At 44.0% G+C, this 22,486-nt stretch overlaps 1 protein-coding gene across 1 annotated transcript in view; it reads left to right on the top strand.

The window, feature by feature from the left end:
- Positions 1-22,486, top strand: part of LAMA1 (laminin subunit alpha 1) — a 979,910-nt gene that overhangs the window by 576,957 nt on the left and 380,467 nt on the right. The window contains exons 32-36 of the mRNA XM_069219856.1: positions 2,111-2,304; positions 3,565-3,707; positions 6,353-6,451; positions 8,247-8,358; positions 18,492-18,654. Of these exons, the coding sequence (XP_069075957.1) occupies positions 2,111-2,304; positions 3,565-3,707; positions 6,353-6,451; positions 8,247-8,358; positions 18,492-18,654 (711 nt within the window). The remainder of the gene's footprint in view (positions 1-2,110; positions 2,305-3,564; positions 3,708-6,352; positions 6,452-8,246; positions 8,359-18,491; positions 18,655-22,486) is intronic.

Genomic DNA, 22,486 nt, shown 5'->3' with positions numbered 1-22,486 from the left:
CGAGGGACAGACAACCATTTAAGCAGGATGCAGCAACAAACACACGAGTGGGAACTCCACCCACAAGTCCTTCAACAGTACTTCAGAAAGTTGGGAACACCTCAAATAGATCTGTTCACAACATATCAAAACAAAAAATTCCAAAACTGCGCCTCCAGATTCCCACACCCTCAGTCCAAGGGCAATGCTCTATGAATGAGTTGGTCAGGGATATTTGCTTACCCTTTTCTCCCTCTCCCACTCTTACCATTTCTAGTCCGGAAGATAAAACAATCTTCCCTCAACATGATCATGGCCCTTACATGTGCACGTCAGCCATGGTACACAACACTTTTTGGAACTCTCTGGTGTTCCCTATAAAAAACGTCCCAGCAGACAAGATATTCTGGCACAAAAACAGGTCCAAATAAGACATTCAAATCCCAAATCACTCAACCTAGCGATACGGCTCCTGAAGTCATAGAATTTAGATATTTACAAATACCACAGGAATGTATGGATAGCCTTAAAAAAAGCATGCAACCCTACAACTAGACAATGCTATGTAGCAAAATGGAAAAGTTTTGTTTGTTATTCCCAAACAAAAATGTTGACCCTCTCAAACTAACAGTACAAGACATTGTACACTATTTATTACACTTACAAAAAGCAAATTTAGCTTACACATCTATTTGTTTACATTTAGCAGCAATAGCTGCATATCTTCAAAATATACAACAAATACTTATTTGTTTAAAAGTCCAGTTATCATAGCATTTATAGAAGGACTAAAAAGAATAATTCCACCAAGAATTCCTCCACCTCCTTTTTGGAATCTTAACATTGTACTCACAAGACACATGGGTCCACCGTTTGAGCCACTTCACTCCTGCCCCCTACAATTCCTTTCATGGAAAGTAGCCTCTTTAATTGCTCTCACCTCCCTTAGACGTGTTAGTGAGCTCCAGGCATTAATTTTGGTTCATAAACAAAATAATGTGTTAAGAACAAATCCAAAATTCCATCCAAAAGTAATATTACAATTTCATATTAATCAAACAATAGAATAATCATTTTTTCCCCCACAACCGGATTCCGTAGCAGAAACAGCTCTACATACTCTAGATATTAAAAGAGCTCTTATGTACTGTATAGCTAGAACAAAACATTTTAGGAAACCAAAAAAACTTTTTGTGTCTTTCTCCTTACCACACAAGGAGATCCTATATCTAAAACAATTATAGCCAGATAGATAGTCAAATGCAATCAGACTTGCTATACTAAACCTAAATGACAATTACCTGTACCACCTAGGGCACATTCCACTAGGAAAAAAGGTGCATCTCTGGCATTTTTGGTAACATACCTATAGCAGATATTTGTAAAGCAGCAGCGTGGTCTACACCACACACATTTACAAAAAATTATTGTATATACATATTTGCTAGACAAGCAAATGTTGGACAAGCTGTACTTAAAACACTTTTCAAACAATTGAAACCCCTGCACACTAGCCACCGCTTTATGGAGTGACTGCTTTACAGTCTGTTCACAGCATGTGTATCTGCAGCTACACTTGCCATTGAATGGAAAATGTTACTTACCAGTAGACATCTGTTCTGTAGATTCACATGCGCCCTCCTTCCTCACCAGATGTGTGTAGATATTGCAATTTACTCTTAATTATAAATAATGTACATATGTAAATACATTGTATGGACATATTTTCTATCCTACTATCTATTTTTCACTACTTCACTCTCCATCCTACGGAGAAACAATCTAACAAAGGACTCGATGCCCATGCGCAGTATTACCGGGAGGAGGAGTCACTCGATCCCGTGACTCAAAAACTTTCTTCGAACAAAAACAAGTTGTACTACTCCAAACCCAACACTAGATGGCGAGCTTATGCACATCATGTGAATCCACAGCACTACATGCCACGAACAGATGATTACTGGTAAGTAATATCTTCCTTATTTAACTTGAATATTGTGACTAAAGGCTTAACCTAAACTGCAATGCAGAATAACGTTCTATACATTACTGATATTAATAATTTACTTGTGTTGATTTCAAGACATGCCCATTTTGACTAAAACGTGCTTATGTTAATCTGTGTGTCTAGATGCTCCTTGGGATATTATGGAAACCCCAGTGAACCTGGTGGCAGCTGTCAGCAGTGTGACTGCAACCCTAATGGCTCTGTGCATGGTCACTGTGACAGACAATCTGGGCAGTGTGTCTGCAAGGATGGTGTGACAGGACGGCTGTGTGATGCCTGTCAGCCCAGGCATCTTCTTTTGGAAACAGAGTGCATCTGTAAGTGGATTATCTCTTTATAACTTGATAAAAAAGACCTTTGTACCTACAAAAAACACCCCTCCCTGGTATTATGTAATATATGCAAACTGCAAATGTACAGGGTTACAGTACCCATTGCCGTCATGCATCAGTATCACAGTTTGTTTCAGCAGGGTAAATCTGGAGCGGGGTGCAGTCTAAATTGTTATGCCTCTGATGTGAAGTAGATCAACCTTGTGGCCCGAGTTCTTAACTCTTTGCACCAGCTTTCTGTCAAATAAGTGATACAAACCTGGTACAAAGTGTTGTGTTGGGATTTAGTTTCCTTTGCAAATCATGATTTGCATTTTTAAGTTGCATAAAGTAACCCAAATTAGCGAAAGGCACTACTTTGCATCAGTTGGGTGTATGGTACATGGGAATTTATGGGTTTTGAAACAAATCCCTATCTACTAACATTGGTAGACGGGAATTTCCATTAAATAATATGTCTGCTAGAGGCAGGTGTAACAGTTGAGCAATTTTTAAAAAAATACCAAATTTTTCCAACTGCACTGTACAGCACATAACAAAGTGTGAAGAGTATTAAAGCATAGTATTTTGTACTAGATGTGCCCCCTTCCAGTGCAAAAGCTAAGTTTAAAAGAACACACCTGCCTTTTCACAATGGTGCAAAGGTGTGTGCATTGGCACAGGGCAACCTTAAGTGTGCCTGTGCTGGGGGAGGGGAAAATAGCTCTATACCTATAATTGCTGCACTGCTTTACAGTCTACTGCTCCACCTTTATAAAGTACCATATGTATTTTGAAATGTTCTTAGTTTTGACGTAGCATATCTATTATTTTAAAAGGTCACAATCCTAGAAGTTGTACCTTGCTAACTCCGCCCAAAAATATTTCAGGATAATCTCATTGTCATTTGGCCCCAGTCATCAAACTTATGGCCTGATTTAAAGTTTGACAATGAACCCCCCCAAAATAATGGTGATATCATCCTGCCTCGTTACAGATGCTTTATATCCTTTGGCTCTTGTTCTAGGGGAGACATGATATTTGCAACATCCTCTGTGACAGAATAACCTGTCAAAAAAGTTCTAAGGGAGGGATTTAATTATTGAATTATAACATAAAAACATGAGGTGACTGCTTTTAACATTGAAGCCGTATACAAATGTGCCATTCTATAGAATGAACTTTAGTATGTGTAAATTGACTTTTATAATTGAAGACTTTTATTGAAATGTCACCTGAATATTTTGAAATATTTTGCATTCCCAGCATGTGATGATGAGTGCACAGGATTACTCTTGAATGAACTTGATAGTATCAGCTATGCCATTTCTTCTGTAAACTTCACAGGAGTTGCCTTGGCTCCACATGGCCTTGTTTCCAATCTTGCAAATATCACGCAAAACCTGAAGGTACGATATGTTAAGAAAGTTTCAGCCTGTATTTTGAACATATGTTTTTTGGTGTCTGAAATTTATTAGCATTTTATGTATTTGCACCCTTTTGGCTGTTGTATTTGTAGACGTCTGTTGTAAACTGCTGTTCCGCTGTCCATCTGTGTTGTTACAGATTTCTTTTATTACGATAGACAGCACAGTTTTTTTGTCTGCTCCTGCCGAGGTAAACTCCTCAACAAAGAGTAAGAACATCTAATCTGATTTTCTTGTCAAGCGTTTGCAGTTGTACTGGGCACATCATACAATTGTCAACTATCTAGGCAGGAATGTCCTCCATTAAATCTGTACCTAGACTGATTTCGGGTTGGACGTCACCGTTGGAAATTCTTCTGTTGCTGACAGTTATGTTCTTCTTTTGAGATGCATGCAGACTTTCTGCAGTCATATCAACAACATGATTCACAATGATTGACAAAGTAGTAAATGTTAGTTTTCTGCTTAAGACTCTGTGACCATCTGCAAGTGAACTTTGCCTTACTCATTATGAGTAGGAGAAAATAGTTATGCAGCATGAACTTGTTCGAAATTCCTATGCATTGTATTATTATGCATAACGGTTGGGTCAAAAAATCCTGACAAAAAACATTTTTTAATTTGGTTGTTGATGATAGGCATAGTTTATGAGGTTAAGTGTAAGATCACCATGCCCAAGTGTGGTAAGTAACCAGTTTCTCTTGGACCTGGTAATACAGACCTGTGGAAGCCAAAAAGGATACAAGTATCCGTTTCAGAAATTTCAAGTACTAAGCCAATTGTAACCCATGTTTCATTTGGGCATTAACAAGAAATCCTTGCAAATGAACCTCGCTTAACTGAGTTGATTTTATATGCATCTAAAGTTTAATGAAGACAATATTTAAGATGGCAAGTTTGTTGCAGTCACATATATAAGATCTTCTTTCTTTAATATGTGCACACATAAAGTCAGTATCAAACTGTTTTGGAGCTCTGCATAGAAATATTTTGACACCAGCAGCGGCTTGCCAAAGTGGAGAACATTGCAGGCTTGTTGTTGCAAGTTTTATGAATAAGCAGACTGTCTACGCCTAATTTACTATGCTGCCATTGTAGCAGAGGAGAAACCCCCAAAAATAGAAAGGGAAGGGAAGATTATGGTTTGCTTTGCAAGTGATTCCGACAGTAGCTGAAACACAAGGCTGTCATCTCTTCAGAGTTTTGCAGTCATCTAAAAAAATCTTTGAGAACAGTAGAAAAACATGTTCAGCTGCCAAGATCAGCACATACCAACAGTCTCTATCATTATGGCACACATTTGTCTGAAGGTTGATTCCATCCTAGATAACATGCCTGGAATCTGTGGCGAATTTATCGACCATTAGGTCTAACCATCAGAGCATGGTTCTGACACAAGGTAACTTCACTGCAATAAGTCTTCAAAGCCACTAAAGACCAAGCAGGTTTGCATATAGTATACCCTCATTGAAAAGGAAGTGTTGTTACTTTTGTATCTGCACCCTTCTGTGATATACAGTGCAATTTTACCTCTAATTGTTAGCAGGTCTACCTAAAAATAATTGCAAATAAGGGGGCACATATTTTTGACTAACTTCTGTCATATCAACAATTGCTTCCTGATTTTGGACTCTGTCCCTGCAACTTCAATAATCTTACGAAACTGAGCTGACAACATACTTTTTTATTTAAAAAAAATAAAATGGAAATACATATGACTTATTAAAACTTAGACTGATACATGAACACAATTTGTATTCTAGTAAAGTACATACAGTTGAGCACTGTATAAATTGATAAAAACTCATCTTAAACAACAGTGCGTTTCTACTTCACATGCCACCACTGAAATTAAATTGCATTAGAAGCAGTCTTTATGTTCATGACTAAAACCATTAAGACTTAGCACTAAGGCCGAAGCCTTAGCAAGTATGCTGACACCATGACTGAGGTTGCATGTGGTGTCCTGCATTTCAGTCATTCCCCTTCAGAATCCGCTGCAGTTTAATCACCAGCAGATAAAGACGAATATATTCCTGTATGATAGTGTAATTAGGCTTTTCCCTATGTAATTATTTTTTATTTTTAGCTGCATCTTAAGAGTGCTCATGTGAGAGGAACATCTTAAACTGGGTTCCGTTTTCAGCACTAAAGTGTAAAGATGTAAGTCCTGTTTGTCAAAGCTGTGCTCATGTAATTGAGAGTATTGTGCACTAATAGCCTGGTTTCTGCATGTAAAGCCACTGATGTAATTCCAAAAAGTTGATTTGCACTTGTAAACGTAATCTCCTAAATAAGACTACAATTGTGCATTTCATGGTAGTAGAAGATTCCAAAAGAGTAACTTTTCATTCTAACACATTTCAGTTCAAGAGGGGATCGTGTATATCAATGAGTGACTCGCATGGCACACTGTATTTTATTAATAGGTTGTATGTTTAAGGGGTATGTGGAATAATTGAAATATAAATCTTCAGACTTTCTAAAGGAAGAAAAATGGGCAGCAGGCAAGTTCACAAAAGCTCAGTAAAAGCTGCATTTAACTTACAGTGGCAGTGAGTGTGATGATCTGTGCATGTCTTAAACCAATAAGTTTCTTATATGAGAATGTATTTTATTTTCTAAAGGAGTCAGTATCTTCAAGAGTTAATGTATCCTATTCCTTGAAGAGGAATAAAGAAATGCTTGCTGGTGTTACTGATCAGGCTTATAAGCTATACGGAAAGGTATGTATGATATACACTCTTTAGTGGGGCGTGTGACAAGTACATTATAACATTTATGTTGTTTGAGATTTAAATTATTGAAAGTATATAGATGTACTCTTATTAGAAATTGTAGAAAAGAGTTCCAATTTAACACATGTGGAGAAGTAGCACCTAGAAATCTATTTAGTTCTTGCTGTAGCACTCCTGACAACATGATAAATGCATATTCAGCAGTAATGTCATGTGACTTGGCATTCATGAGCTCCTTTGGTTTCATATCCAATTGTCCAAAAACACCTGTTGACACTTGCTGCTGCCTTTCACCTTCAACCCCCTTCTGCCTATCTGATCCCATTCCATCCTCTACTGAAATTACAAATAATGGGTGCTGAGGGGAGGGAGTGTTGAAGAAGCTCTCTTCTGGTAAAGGTCTTATCCTCTACCAAATCATTTGTTCAGGTGCTTACCTCCTTATGTGGGGCAGGAGTACAGTGGGCAGATTGCTGGGCTGTACTGGCTCGCCAGCCAGTGTAGTCTTTCATTTTCTCTGCCACATTTTTGACCATGTTGTTGATGCAGATTTTGTAGAGATGCTTCACAGGTTTGGTCTAGGCCAGCAGTGTAGTAGATTCTGATGGTGTTTGAGAAAGCCGTCTTCTTAAGCCTCAAGGTTGTCATATAGCTGGGTCTTGAGCTTCTCCTCCATGCCATGGCAGTTCATCTCTTTTCTGTGTAGACATCAGCTGTCATGCCAGGATCTGATTCTTTTCTTGGCTTTTTTAGTCTGCAGGAGAACAGCGCTAAAGAGCTTACTAATGGGCCTCCCCGCAGCCAGTGTTGCTGAGCTTTGGGTGACGCTTTAGGTGGCTCTAGAATCCTTTACCTTGACTCCTGGTTGTAATTCCATGTGAGAAGAGGTTAAGTAGCATAGAAAGTGTCAATCACCATAGGTGGGGCAAGGACCTCAGGGGGAAGAAGCCCGTGCCCTACCCATGGATTGTTAGGCAGAGAACTAACAGGGACTCGTGAAAAAAGAAAGAATATCTGCAATAAAAATAAAGATAAGAACACATTGAAGCAACTTGTATGATTTCCATTCCTAATACTCACATTGTACACTTTAGTCCGCCACACGATGCTTCCAGAAAAACTATGAGGCGTTTTTCACTTTCTTTAAATACTTTCATGTTCCCTTTACCCAGTACTCATGCTGAACAATTTAAAAAGCCCGCTCTAGCATTGTCATTATGAGCACACTTGCTGGCCTGTGCAGGATGATAATAGACAAGGACAGAATTGGATTTAGGAAAAAATGTCTCCAACTTTTGCTGTCTCTATCTTTCACTTAAGGAATTGTTGGGCAGCCAAATGCTGTTTTCACGTGTGTTCATCATTTTTTTAATGTTTCACCACGTTTTACCCCAGCACTGCGTTATCACCTCATACAGTTCTGTAGCATCAACAATGATTTTGTAGTAATTATTAGTGCGATGGTTTTTGACAGAATAATACAAAAGCCTTCTAATATAACTGTTGCACTCATGTTCCATATGTTTCTGATTACCTCTGAAAATGACTCATTGAGTGAAAGTATGTGACTGATTCCCTCTGTGCTCCTGAATAAACACTCACTATTTTAAATACATTTGTAGGAACCATGTTGTACTTAACAACTCAGCTATTCAAGTTCTAGGGAAAACAAGACTGCCACATACTTTTAAATATACAACATGCTGTGAAGACTCAGTTGTTGCCTTGAGAGGTCACTTACGAAATGTTTGTTTAGTTAGAAGATACTGCTTTATTTCAATAGGTGGTTCAAGCTTTTGAGACTGGAAAGGAGCTGAATAGTTCTTCAGAACTAATTCTCCAGAAGACGAAAGAGGTGGCAGCAAAGATTGACAAATTACAAGGAACCATCAGAGGTGATGTGCTGATGTGTATATATATGACTCTTTATTTACTGTATGATCTGCATCACTCGACTCTCAGTATGGTAATTAATGCACTTATAGCATCATCATAAATTTAGATTATTGTGTTGCATTTTTCTGCAATCCTGTCAAAGAAGCATTTCCTAAGCTGATAATGGGCAGGTAGTAATTCCTGTCAGTTTTCCTGTTGGAAGGAGAATTTATGCATTCATACTGTTATTTTTAGTCAGTTTGTAAGTTTCTCCAGCTTTATTCCGCACTTTGTAATCAATCAAACATTCATATAGAAAATAAAATACCACCCACTTCACTGTAGTTTTATAGAAAGATTGAATGTAAAGGAACTCAATTAACGTTTTCTCTTTAAATTTAAACCTCGGTTGACGAAGTCTGAGAAGCTCACAGCTACCTCTGAAAGCTCTAGACTCATTAGCCTATTAGCAAATTGTCAGTGTGGCCAAGAGCATTTACTCTCCCTTGGCCTTCCAGCAGTGGCTCTTGCAGGGAATGTTGCCCTGACCTTACGAAGAATGGAAGTTCCTTAGAGCAAAGAAATGTATGATTACGTAAGCATAGAGGGGAAAGATGCCAAAATAAAGAAGAGAAATCTGATATTGCAGCATTAGTGGTCAAGCAGAAAGGGAGAAGTCATTTCTGGGATGTGAGTGAAGGGAGGAGACTTATCCTTAGACTCCTTAGAGGACCTCTTTGCGTATTGATGTACCACAGATGTCTGCCAAACTACAATCCTTGGAAGAACATGGGACATCATTTTAGGATTGGGCACCTGACGTTTCAAGGCTAGTGAGGGAGAACAGTCTAGGCATGCCCTTGAAGGTAGGGTTAGAAGTTCAGATACAGATTCCTACAGTGCATTGTTTTTTGGTGTCCAAATAATTTATCAAGTACTAAACAAGGGGGTCAGTACTTATCCTCCTCTTGTGTCCAAAACGGGTAGCCAACGAGAGTTCTGCCTTATTTTAAAGATTATATAGCCTGCGAGTCCTAGAGAAATGCACATTCCTGTTGTTGTTTAGTTTTCCAAGGTTCTGTAGGCAAGAGTCACCGTTCAGACCAGTTTTGAACTGTTTTTAGGTGATTTGTGGATTGCATTTCTGAGAGTCATATTCATTTATTTATATTGCCTAAAACCATCAAGTACGCAGAAAGCAGTAGATGGGCTGGTTTTACTCTTGCATGGGGAAATCATCTCTGAACAAAGGTATGGGTTTTTGACAGTCCAACAGGTTTCAAGGATTGAGATTTATGGAGGCTTAATGGAGGCTGTCATCTTCAACATGGGTTAAACCAACATCCTCAAAGAAAAAACACCATAATGTGCTGCATGAAAATGAGGTCCAAATGGCCCAACAACTCATCAAGTACTGGTTAAACATGCACATTCTTCATCCATGTCACACACATGGTGAGGGCTATAGACTTGCAGTTATAAAACATTTGATCTCTGGCTACCCACACATTCAAGCTTGCTTTCTGAATCTTTTTGTTTGAACTCCCCATGGAAAAAGTTACCTGACAGCCATGCCTCTTAACCCGATTCCATGTTATGGTTCCCCCTGACTGCCATATTCCCATCTCCACCTGAAGGCAAACGAACAGTGGTGATTAACTGATTCTTCATTGCATAACCTTTCCTCCAGTGACATCCAATCACTTCCTTCAAGTTAAAATTCAGCTAAGAATGAAAATGACTGTAGGAAGTTGGCTCTGTATGTGCTATTTCAAAGTAAGGAATAGCATGCACAGAGTCCAAGGGTTCCCCTTAGAGGTAAAATAGTGGTAAAAATAGATAATACTAATGCTCTATTTTGTGGTAGTGTGGTCGAGCAGTAGGCTTATCCAAGGAGTAGTGTTAAGCATTTGTTGTACATACACATAGACAATAAATGAGGTACACACACTCAGAGACAAATCCAGCCAATAGGTTTTTATATAGAAAAATATCTTTTCTTAGTTTATTTTAAGAACCACAGGTTCAAATTCTACATGTAATATCTCATTCGAAAGGTATTGCAGGTAAGTACTTTAGGAACTTCAAATCATCAAAATTGCATGTATACTTTTCAAGTTATTCACAAATAGCTGTTTTAAAAGTGGACACAGTGCAATTTTCACAGTTCCTGGGGGAGGTAAGTTTTTGTTAGTTTTACCAGGTAAGTAAGACACTTACAGGGTTCAGTTCTTGGTCCAAGGTAGCCCACCGTTGGGAGTTCAGAGCAACCCCAAAGTCACCACACCAGCAGCTCAGGGCCGGTCAGGTGCAGAGTTCAAAGTGGTGCCCAAAACACATAGGCTAGAATGGAGAGAAGGGGGTGCCCCGGTTGCGGTCTGCTTGCAGGTAAGTACCCGCGTCTTCGGAGGGCAGACCAGGGGGGTTTTGTAGGGCACCGGGGGGGGGACAAGCCCACACAGAAATTTCACCCTCAGCGGCGCGGGGGCGGCCGGGTGCAGTGTAGAAACAAGCGTCGGGTTCGCAATGTTAGTCTATGAGAGATCTCGGGATCTCTTCAGCGCTGCAGGCAGGCAAGGGGGGGGTTCCTCGGGGAAACCTCCACTTGGGCAAGGGAGAGGGACTCCTGGGGGTCACTTCTCCAGTGAAAGTCCGGTCCTTCAGGTCCTGGGGGCTGCGGGTGCAGGGTCTCTCCCAGGCGTCGGGACTTTAGGTTCAAAGAGTCGCGGTCAGGGGAAGCCTCGGGATTCCCTCTGCAGGCGGCGCTGTGGGGGCTCAGGGGGGACAGGTTTTGGTACTCACAGTATCAGAGTAGTCCTGGGGTCCCTCCTGAGGTGTTGGATCGCCACCAGCCGAGTCGGGGTCGCCGGGTGCAGTGTTGCAAGTCTCACGCTTCTTGCGGGGAGCTTGCAGGGTTCTTTTAAAGCTGCTGGAAACAAAGTTGCAGCCTTTCTTGGAGCAGGTCCGCTGTCCTCGGGAGTTTCTTGTCTTTTCGAAGCAGGGGCAGTCCTCAGAGGATGTCGAGGTCGCTGGTCCCTTTGGAAGGCGTCGCTGGAGCAGGATCTTTGGAAGGCAGGAGACAGGCCGGTGAGTTTCTGGAGCCAAGGCAGTTGTCGTCTTCTGGTCTTCCGCTGCAGGGGTTTTCAGCTGGGCAGTCCTTCTTCTTGTAGTTGCAGGAATCTAATTTTCTAGGGTTCAGGGTAGCCCTTAAATACTAATTTTAAGGGCGTGTTTAGGTCTGAGGGGTTAGTAGCCAATGGCTACTAGCCCTGAGGGTGGGTACACCCTTTTTGTGCCTCCTCCCAAGGGGAGGGGGTCACAATCCTAAACCTATTGGGGGAATCCTCCATCTGCAAGATGGAGGATTTCTAAAAGTTAGAGTCACTTCAGCTCAGGACACCTTAGGGGCTGTCCTGACTGGCCAGTGACTCCTCCTTGTTGCTTTCTTTGTTCCCTCCAGCCTTGCCGCCAAAAGTGGGGGCCGTGGCCGGAGGGGGCGGGCAACTCCACTAAGCTGGAGTGCCCTGCTGGGCTGTGACAAAGGGGTGAGCCTTTGAGGCTCACCGCCAGGTGTCACAGCTCCTGCCTGGGGGAGGTGTTAGCATCTCCACCCAGTGCAGGCTTTGTTACTGGCCTCAGAGTGACAAAGGCACTCTCCCCATGGGGCCAGCAACATGTCTCTAGTGTGGCAGGCTGCTGGAACCAGTCAGCCTACACAGATAGTTGGTTAAGTTTCAGGGGGCACCTCTAAGGTGCCCTCTGTGGTGTATTTTACAATAAAATGTACACTGGCATCAGTGTGCATTTATTGTGCTGAGAAGTTTGATACCAAACTTCCCAGTTTTCAGTGTAGCCATTAGGGTGCTGTGGAGTTCGTGTAAAACAGACTCCCAGACCATATACTCTTATGGCTACCCTGCACTTACAATGTCTAAGGTTTTGCTTAGACCCTGTAGGGGTACAGTGCTCATGCACTGGTACCCTCACCTATGGTATAGTGCACCCTGCCTTAGGGCTGTAAGGCCTGCTAGAGGGGTGTCTTATCTATACTGCATAGGCAGTGAGAGGCTGGCATGGCACCCTGAGGGGAGTGCCATGTCGACTTACTCATTTTGTTCTCACTAGCACACACAAGCTGGTAAGCAGTGGGTCTGTGCTGAGTGAGGGGTCTCTAGGGTGGCATAATACATGCTGCAGCCCTTAGAGACCTTCCCTGGCATCAGGGCCCTTGGTACCAGAGGTACCAGTTACAAGGGACTTATCTGGATGCCAGGGTGTGCCAATTGTGGGATCAATGGTACATTTTAGGTGAAAGAACACTGGTGCTGGGGCCTGGTTAGCAGGGTCCCAGCACACTTCTCAGTCAAGTCAGCATCAGTATCAGGCAAAAAGTGGGGGGTAACTGCAACAGGGAGCCATTTCTTTACACAAGCCCCCCCCAGCCCACAGGCCAGGAGACTCAGCCAAAGCTGGAAGAGTCTTCCTAGTCTGTCAGGCGAGGAAGAGTAGAGGAAATGGCTGGTTTGTTGCAGGGCCTACTCTGCCTTACATCCTCCTGTTCAGGTCATTCCCTCTGGGGAACTGACCCACTTCCACAGTGATAGGACCTAGTCTGAACTGCCTCTTGTCTGTGCTTTTTATGTCTTCACCCATTCTCTCTATTTTGGGGTTAGAGGTATCCACCTCTGCTAATCTTATCTTAGCCAGGGTCACCCCTAGCTTACCCAAAGAGGTTACCCAGAGCTGGAGTAACCCCACCATGACCAACAGGGTCAGGGGGCCTAACTTGCTATTTGGCATGGGGTCAGACCACCATGCCAAGGATAGTGCAGCCATAAAGGCTAACACCCAGCAGAGGCCACTGACAGCTGTCAGTGCCCAGAACCACACCTTTAGCTTTTCACCTACAAGGGAAGGGGCTAAGTTACAGGCTTCTTTGGGTTCAGGGTGCCTGTCTGCTGTATTAGAGTGGGGGGTTACCACATCTTGTAGTAAACACCCTTCTTCCACTCTTTCTTCTGTTAGCTGAGGAGCCACCCACTCAGGCTTAACAGTTGCCTGACTAGCCAGGACTTCTTGTGGGTCAGGTTGGACTCTATCAGAGCCACTTTTGGAGTTCTCCCCTACTGGAGCAGAATCTCCTTGGCTTGCTGGAACCTTGGCTAAAGGTTGTCCACCTTTCCTACTCTGTTTCCTTTTCTTTTTCTTCTGGGGCCTACTTGCATTTACTGCAGGGGCAGGCACTCCAGAATCCTTGGGAGAGGACTGGCACTGGACCAGTTCCTCTCTTAGGCTCTGACTAACCTCTGGGTAGTCATTTCCAAGGAGACAATCAAGGGGGAGGTCTGTACTGACTACCACCCTTCTCCAGCTAAAAGTTCCACCCACTTCTATGGGCACAAGAGCCACAGGCCTATTAGTGACCCTGTCTGGGCTAACTCTTACTCTGGCCATCTCTCCTGGGATGTACTGGTTTGAGAGCACCAGCCTGTCATGCACAATAGTGTGACTGGCACAAGTGTCTCTCAGGGCAGTGGCTGGGATTCCATTCACCTGTAGGTGGTGGAAGTGTCTACTTCCCTCTGGAATCTCCAACTCACCTGTTGGGCCCATTTTCCAGTTGAAAGCTATGAAGACCTCCTCATCTGAGGAGTCATCCCCAATGGCTACACTGGTTACCCCTGGGATTTTGCTAGGGGGTTTGTTTTTGGGACAAGAAGGGTCCTTGGTGTGGTGCCCTGTCTGTTTACAGTTATGGCACCATGCCTTAGTGGCATCCCAGCTCTTACCCTGGTACCCACCTTTGTTTTGGGTTGTGTCTCGGGGCCCACCCACCTGGTCTGGTTTTTGGGGGCCTACAGAGGACTCTTTTTCTTTGTTTCTAGTGTCACCCACTTTCTCCTGAGGAGGTTTTGTAACCCCTTTCTTTTGGTCACCCCCAGTGGAAGTTTTGGTTACCCTAGTCTTGACCCAGTGGTCTGCCTTCTTTCCCAATTCTTGGGGAGAAATTGGACCTAGGTCTACCAGATACTGATGCAACTTTTCATTGAAGCAGTTACTTAAAATGTGTTCTTTCATAAACAAATTATAAAGCCCAACATAGTCATACACTTCATTTCCAGTTACCCAACCATCCAGTGTTTTCACTGAGTAGTCAACATAATCAACCCAGGTCTGGCTCGAGGATTTTTGAGCCCCCCCTGAATCTAATTCTATACTCCTCAGTGGAGAATCCAAAGCCCTCAATCAGGGTACCCTTCATGAGGTCATAAGATTCTGCATCTTTTCCAGAGAGTGTGAGGAGTCTATCCCTACACTTTCCTGTGAACATTTCCCAAAGGAGAGCACCCCAGTGAGGTTTGTTCACTTTTCTGGTTACACAAGCCCTCTCAAAAGCTGTGAACCATTTGGTGATGTCATCACCATCTTCATATTTTGTTACAATCCCTTTGGGGATTTTCAACATGTCAGGAGAATCTCTGACCCTATTTATGTTGCTGCCACCATTGATGGGTCCTAGGCCCATCTCTTGTCTTTCCCTCTCTATGGCTAGGATCTGTCTTTCCAAAGCCAATCTTTTGGCCATCCTGGCTAACTGGATGTCCTCTTCACTGGGGTTATCCTCAGTGATTTCAGAGGTGTTGGTCTCTCCTGTGAGGGAACCAGCATCTCTGACTATTATTTTTGGAGTCAGGGTTTGAGGGACCCTGTTCTCCCTAGATAGGACTGGTAGGGGGGAATTTTCCTCCAAGTCACTATCCTCTTCCTCTGAGTTGCCACCCTCAGAGGGGTTGGCCTTTTCAAACTCTGCCAAAAGCTCCTGGAGCTGTATTTTGGTAGGTTTGGGGCCCATTGTTATTTTCTTTATTTTACAGAGTGACCTTAGCTCCCTCATCTTAAGATGGAGGTAAGGTGTGGTGTCGAGTTCCACCACAGTCACATCTGTGCTAGACATTTTGCTTCTAAAAGTTGGAATACTTTTTAAGAATCTACAACTGGTTCTAGAATCTAATTCAAACTTTTACAAACTTTTAAACTCTAAAAGAAATGCTAAACAGGATCTAACACAAGGCCCTAGCAGGTCTTTTAAGAATTTAGAAAACTTTTCAAATTGCAAAAATCAATTTCTAATGACAATTTTGGAATTTGTCGTGTGATCAGGTATTGGCTGAGTAGTCCAGCAAATGCAAAGTCTTGTACCCCACCGCTGATCCACCAATGTAGGAAGTTGGCTCTGTATGTGCTATTTCAAAGTAAGGAATAGCATGCACAGAGTCCAAGGGTTCCCCTTAGAGGTAAAATAGTGGTAAAAATAGATAATACTAATGCTCTATTTTGTGGTAGTGTGGTCGAGCAGTAGGCTTATCCAAGGAGTAGTGTTAAGCATTTGTTGTACATACACATAGACAATAAATGAGGTACACACACTCAGAGACAAATCCAGCCAATAGGTTTTTATATAGAAAAATATCTTTTCTTAGTTTATTTTAAGAACCACAGGTTCAAATTCTACATGTAATATCTCATTCGAAAGGTATTGCAGGTAAGTACTTTAGGAACTTCAAATCATCAAAATTGCATGTATACTTTTCAAGTTATTCACAAATAGCTGTTTTAAAAGTGGACACAGTGCAATTTTCACAGTTCCTGGGGGAGGTAAGTTTTTGTTAGTTTTACCAGGTAAGTAAGACACTTACAGGGTTCAGTTCTTGGTCCAAGGTAGCCCACCGTTGGGGGTTCAGAGCAACCCCAAAGTCACCACACCAGCAGCTCAGGGCCGGTCAGGTGCAGAGTTCAAAGTGGTGCCCAAAACACATAGGCTAGAATGGAGAGAAGGGGGTGCCCCGGTTCCGGTCTGCTTGCAGGTAAGTACCCGCGTCTTCGGAGGGCAGACCAGGGGGGTTTTGTAGGGCACCGGGGGGGGGACAAGCCCACACAGAAATTTCACCCTCAGCGGCGCGGGGGCGGCCGGGTGCAGTGTAGAAACAAGCGTCGGGTTCGCAATGTTAGTCTATGAGAGATCTCGGGATCTCTTCAGCGCTGCAGGCAGGCAAGGGGGGGGTTCCTCGGGGAAACCTCCACTTGGGCAAGGGAGAGGGACTCCTGGGGGTCACTTCTCCAGTGAAAGTCCGGTCCTTCAGGTCCTGGGGGCTGCGGGTGCAGGGTCTCTCCCAGGCGTCGGGACTTTAGGTTCAAAGAGTCGCGGTCAGGGGAAGCCTCGGGATTCCCTCTGCAGGCGGCGCTGTGGGGGCTCAGGGGGGACAGGTTTTGGTACTCACAGTATCAGAGTAGTCCTGGGGTCCCTCCTGAGGTGTTGGATCGCCACCAGCCGAGTCGGGGTCGCCGGGTGCAGTGTTGCAAGTCTCACGCTTCTTGCGGGGAGCTTGCAGGGTTCTTTTAAAGCTGCTGGAAACAAAGTTGCAGCCTTTCTTGGAGCAGGTCCGCTGTCCTCGGGAGTTTCTTGTCTTTTCGAAGCAGGGGCAGTCCTCAGAGGATGTCGAGGTCGCTGGTCCCTTTGGAAGGCGTCGCTGGAGCAGGATCTTTGGAAGGCAGGAGACAGGCCGGTGAGTTTCTGGAGCCAAGGCAGTTGTCGTCTTCTGGTCTTCCGCTGCAGGGGTTTTCAGCTGGGCAGTCCTTCTTCTTGTAGTTGCAGGAATCTAATTTTCTAGGGTTCAGGGTAGCCCTTAAATACTAATTTTAAGGGCGTGTTTAGGTCTGAGGGGTTAGTAGCCAATGGCTACTAGCCCTGAGGGTGGGTACACCCTTTTTGTGCCTCCTCCCAAGGGGAGGGGGTCACAATCCTAACCCTATTGGGGGAATCCTCCATCTGCAAGATGGAGGATTTCTAAAAGTTAGAGTCACTTCAGCTCAGGACACCTTAGGGGCTGTCCTGACTGGCCAGTGACTCCTCCTTGTTGCTTTCTTTGTTCCCTCCAGCCTTGCCGCCAAAAGTGGGGGCCGTGGCCGGAGGGGGCGGGCAACTCCACTAAGCTGGAGTGCCCTGCTGGGCTGTGACAAAGGGGTGAGCCTTTGAGGCTCACCGCCAGGTGTCACAGCTCCTGCCTGGGGGAGGTGTTAGCATCTCCACCCAGTGCAGGCTTTGTTACTGGCCTCAGAGTGACAAAGGCACTCTCCCCATGGGGCCAGCAACATGTCTCTAGTGTGGCAGGCTGCTGGAACCAGTCAGCCTACACAGATAGTTGGTTAAGTTTCAGGGGGCACCTCTAAGGTGCCCTCTGTGGTGTATTTTACAATAAAATGTACACTGGCATCAGTGTGCATTTATTGTGCTGAGAAGTTTGATACCAAACTTCCCAGTTTTCAGTGTAGCCATTAGGGTGCTGTGGAGTTCGTGTAAAACAGACTCCCAGACCATATACTCTTATGGCTACCCTGCACTTACAATGTCTAAGGTTTTGCTTAGACCCTGTAGGGGTACAGTGCTCATGCACTGGTACCCTCACCTATGGTATAGTGCACCCTGCCTTAGGGCTGTAAGGCCTGCTAGAGGGGTGTCTTATCTATACTGCATAGGCAGTGAGAGGCTGGCATGGCACCCTGAGGGGAGTGCCATGTCGACTTACTCATTTTGTTCTCACTAGCACACACAAGCTGGTAAGCAGTGGGTCTGTGCTGAGTGAGGGGTCTCTAGGGTGGCATAATACATGCTGCAGCCCTTAGAGACCTTCCCTGGCATCAGGGCCCTTGGTACCAGAGGTACCAGTTACAAGGGACTTATCTGGATGCCAGGGTGTGCCAATTGTGGGATCAATGGTACATTTTAGGTGAAAGAACACTGGTGCTGGGGCCTGGTTAGCAGGGTCCCAGCACACTTCTCAGTCAAGTCAGCATCAGTATCAGGCAAAAAGTGGGGGGTAACTGCAACAGGGAGCCATTTCTTTACAATGACTATTTAAAATAATACATTTCTCATAAAACAATGACCTTTCTCAATGAATTAGAAATCCTCTTTTCACTTCAAGAGGTTTCCTTGGCATTGATAGTTAGGTGGCAGGCATCATGTGTTTAGTATGGGCGCAAAGCTAAATGCAGATGATGCATATAATGTTGTTTTCATTTTGTGGGATAGGTTGATAGGTTTATGTCATCATTTTCATGTGTTACTTTCTGAATTCTTTTTTTTCCTATGCAGTGTATGCTGAAGTGGCATCAACGTTAAATGGGTCGCTGGCATCTGATATCATTTTGTCAAATAATACGCTTGAAGACCTACAGAAGAATGTCTCAGTTATGTTGGAAGTTATGCGTGAGAGGGACTTCACTCCGTACAATCACAGCTCTACAGCAGAGCTCCGGTAAGGCATCACACACCTACTTACAATTTAAAGGCAATACATTTATAAAGGTTATAAATTAATGATCTTCCATTGATATCCTAGCATGTTTCAATTATATCTATCTATCTATCTATCTATCTATCTATCTATCTATCTATCTATCTATCTATCTATCTATCTATCTATCTATCTATCTATCTATCTATCTATCTATCTATCTGTTTCTGTTACACAGGCAGTGATAGTCCCTGTCTAGTAATGTTTAGGTCAAAAGGCATTTTTGGTTTTCTTAATAACTTTGGCGCAGTTTGACAGATCCACGTGAAACTTTCCAATAGAAAAAGTTCCTTCATTGGGTTTAAGCACAAGCTACGTGTAGGGTCATCAAGCGGGAACTAAAAAAGAGATGGGGTATTGATGACATGCACATTGTAACTGTCAGGTGATGGCCCAAAAAGAGACCCCTTCACCTTTAAAAGTAGTGGTTCTCATGAGAATCATTTAGACAGCTTTTTATTAAAAGTCAAAACCTCCTTATTCAATCAATGTGATATCAATTGAACAATAATGACCATCACACTTGTTCCTTAAAACAAAAAAAGTGTATCCACAATTAATAGGAAACAAAGTTTGTAACAAAGTTACAAAAAGGTGAATGTGTGGCAGGTACAAAACAAAACAAAGCAAAACACATATTGAGAACAAATAGACTCTGTAACGTAAGTGCTTGTGTGTTTGTAACACACAACTTCTGATTTTATCATCGTCCATTGGCCATAATGGGCAAGTTGTTTGATTGTTACTGTAGGAAGTTGGCCCTGTATATACTATCTCACAGTAAGAGATAGTGTGCACAGAGTCCAAGGGTTCCCCTTAGAGGTAAGATAGTGGCAAAATTAGATAATTCGAATGCTCCATTTTGTGGTAGTGTGGTCGAGCAGTAGGCTTATCAGAGGGTAGTGTTAAGCATTTGTTGTACACACACAGGCAATAAATGAGGAACACACACTCAAAGACTTACTCCAGGCCAATAGGTTCTTTATAGAAAAATATATTTTCCTAGTTTATTTTAAGAACCACAGGTTCAAGATTCGAAGTAAACACATAAAATTCAAGGTACTTCACACACAGGTAAGTTAGGAACTTCGAATAAAAGCAATATCATATACAGTCTTTGTTAAAATGGCAATAAGCTATTTTTAAAAGTGGACACAGTGCAAAAACTACCAGTTCTTTGGGGCGGTAAGTAAAGGTTAGATTGTGAGGTAAGTAAGACACTTACAAGTCTCAGTTCTTGGGCATAACCCCAAAGTTACCACACCAGGTGCAGAGGTCAAAGAGGTGCCCAAAACATATAGGCTTATATGGAGAACAGGGGGGCTCCGGTTCCAGTCTGCCAGCAGGTAAGTACCTGCGTCCTCGGGGGCAGACCGGGGGAGTTTTGTAGAGCACTGGGGGGGACACCAGTAGGCACACAAAACACACCCTCAGCGGCACAGGGGCAGCCGGGTGCAGTGTGCAAAGCAGGCGTTGGGTTTCAGATAGAAAACAATGGAGGGACCCAGAGGTCACTCTAGCTGTGCAGGCAGGCATGAGGGGCTTCTCGGGACAGCCACCACCTGGGCTAGGCAGAGGGGTGCCTGGGGGTCACTCCTGCACTGAGGTTCAGTTCCTTCAGGTCCTGGGGGCTGCGGGTGCAGTGCTGGTTCCAGGCGTGGTTGGGTCCCTTGTCGTCGTCCGTCTTCTCTGCAGATTTGTAGGTCAGCAGTCCGTCTTGTTTCTTCAGGTTGCAGGAATCTGATTTCCTGGGTTCAGGGTCACCCTTAAAATACTAAATTTAGGGGGGTGTTTGGGTCTGGGGGCAGTAGCCAATGGCTACTGTCCTTGAGGTGGCTACACCCTCTTTGTCCCTCCTCCCTGAGGGGTGGGGGGGGGCACATCCCTATTCCTATTGGGGAATCCTCCAAAACCAAGATGGAGGATTTCCAAAGGCAGGGGTCACCTCAGCTCAGGGCACCTTAGGGGCTGTCCTGACTGGTGGGTGACTCCTCCTTGTTTTTCTCATTATCTCCTCTGGACTTGCCGCCAAAAGTGGGGGCTGTGTCCAGGGGGCGGGCATCTCCACTAGCTGGAGTACCCTGGGGCATTGTAACATGAAGCCTGAGACTTTGAAGCTCACTGCTAGGTGTTACAGTTCCTGCAGGGGGAGCAGGCTTTGTTTCTGTCCTCAGAGAGCACAAAAGCTCTCACCCCAGGGGGGGCAGAAACTCATCTCAGCAGCAGGCTGGCACTGACCAGTCAGTCCTGAACTGAAGGATTGTGTCAATTATAGGGGGCATCTTCTAAGATGCCCTCTGTGTGCATGTGTAATAAATCCAACACTGGCATCAGGGTGGGTTTATCATTCTGAGAAGTTTGATACCAAACTTCCCAGTATTCAGTGTAGCCATTATGGAGCTGTGGAGTTCGTTTTTGACAAACTACCAGACCATATACTTAATATGGCCACACTGTACTTACAGTGTCTAAGAACTGGCTTAGACACTGTAGGGGCATATTGCTCATGCAGCTATGCCCTCACCTGTGGTATACTGCACCCTGCCTTAGGGCTGTAAGCCCTTCTAGATGGGTAACTTACCTATGCCACAAGCAGTATTTTGTGGGCATGGCATCCTGAGGGGGGATGCCATGTCGACTTTGCCTTTTTCTCCCCACCAACGCACACAATCTGCAATGGCAGTGTGCATGTGTTAGGTGAGGGGTCCCTTAGGGTGGCACAATATATGCTGCAGCACTTAGGGACCTTCCCTGGTCACAGGGCCCTTGGTACCACTGGTACCTTTTACAAGGGACTTATCTGTGTGCCAGGAGTGTGCCAATTGTGGAATCAATGGTACATTTTTAGTGAAAGAACACTGATGCTGGGGCCTGGTTAGCAGGGTCCCAGTACACTTCTCAGTCAAGTCAGCATTAATACCAGACAAAAAGTGTGGGGGGTACCTGCAACAGGGAGCCATTTTCCTACACTGATGTTTCTGTTTACAGGAGTACACAAGCTTCTGTGTCCCCTTCTGTAATACTGCATGTGAGGAAATAGGGTGTATCATATGGTCATCGTGTAATACACGTCCCAACCCCTTTAGGACCCTTTGGTTTCGTCTACCAAACCATAGCTCAATCTTGGGTAGCTGTGGCCCTGAGCAGCAAGTCTTACACACCGGAACAAGTGTAAAGCATTTAAACTGCACCAAAACAATTAGCGAAGAAATCAACAAAACCCTCAAGAAATTTGACATCAATTTAAAAAAGTAGACTGTATTTTTATAACAGTTTAGACACTAAAACGAAAAACAGCCACTGCAGGGTTTGCTGACATATTGATTTTGCAAGCAATAATAAATAAAAACAATGTCAGTCAACTGTGAACAGGCCTTGGCAAGGTCAATGAATTGGATACTTATAAACATTTTCAAATAAAACCTGGGAAAATGTCAATGCAGTTGATTAGAAGTACTTGTGGCAACCAATTCCGGCAGGGAGCTAGTCAAAAGGACCAGCAAGGTCCTTAGAAACAATTACCTCCACAGGTGAAGCTGTCCTTCAGCAGTTCCTGGCACTTTATCTGCATTGCAATGGATTTCTATGGAGTGGTTCTGATGCAAGGAACGAAGGATGCTGATGATGCTCTAAGAATGCTGGGAATGCGATGCGGTCAACAGGGGTCTCTCTACAAAGATTTGTGAATTCGTTGGTCCACGAAGATGGTGAGGGGGTCCTGATTGCAGGGTCCACATCCCATGAAGTCCTCCCCAGTCTGGCCAAAGTCCAGTCGCCACTGGACTATTAGTCG

Source organism: Pleurodeles waltl, chromosome 2_2 (genome assembly GCF_031143425.1).
Source record: "Pleurodeles waltl isolate 20211129_DDA chromosome 2_2, aPleWal1.hap1.20221129, whole genome shotgun sequence".
Taxonomy (NCBI): domain Eukaryota; kingdom Metazoa; phylum Chordata; class Amphibia; order Caudata; family Salamandridae; genus Pleurodeles; species Pleurodeles waltl.
This window is presented reverse-complemented; position numbering and strand designations above follow the sequence as displayed.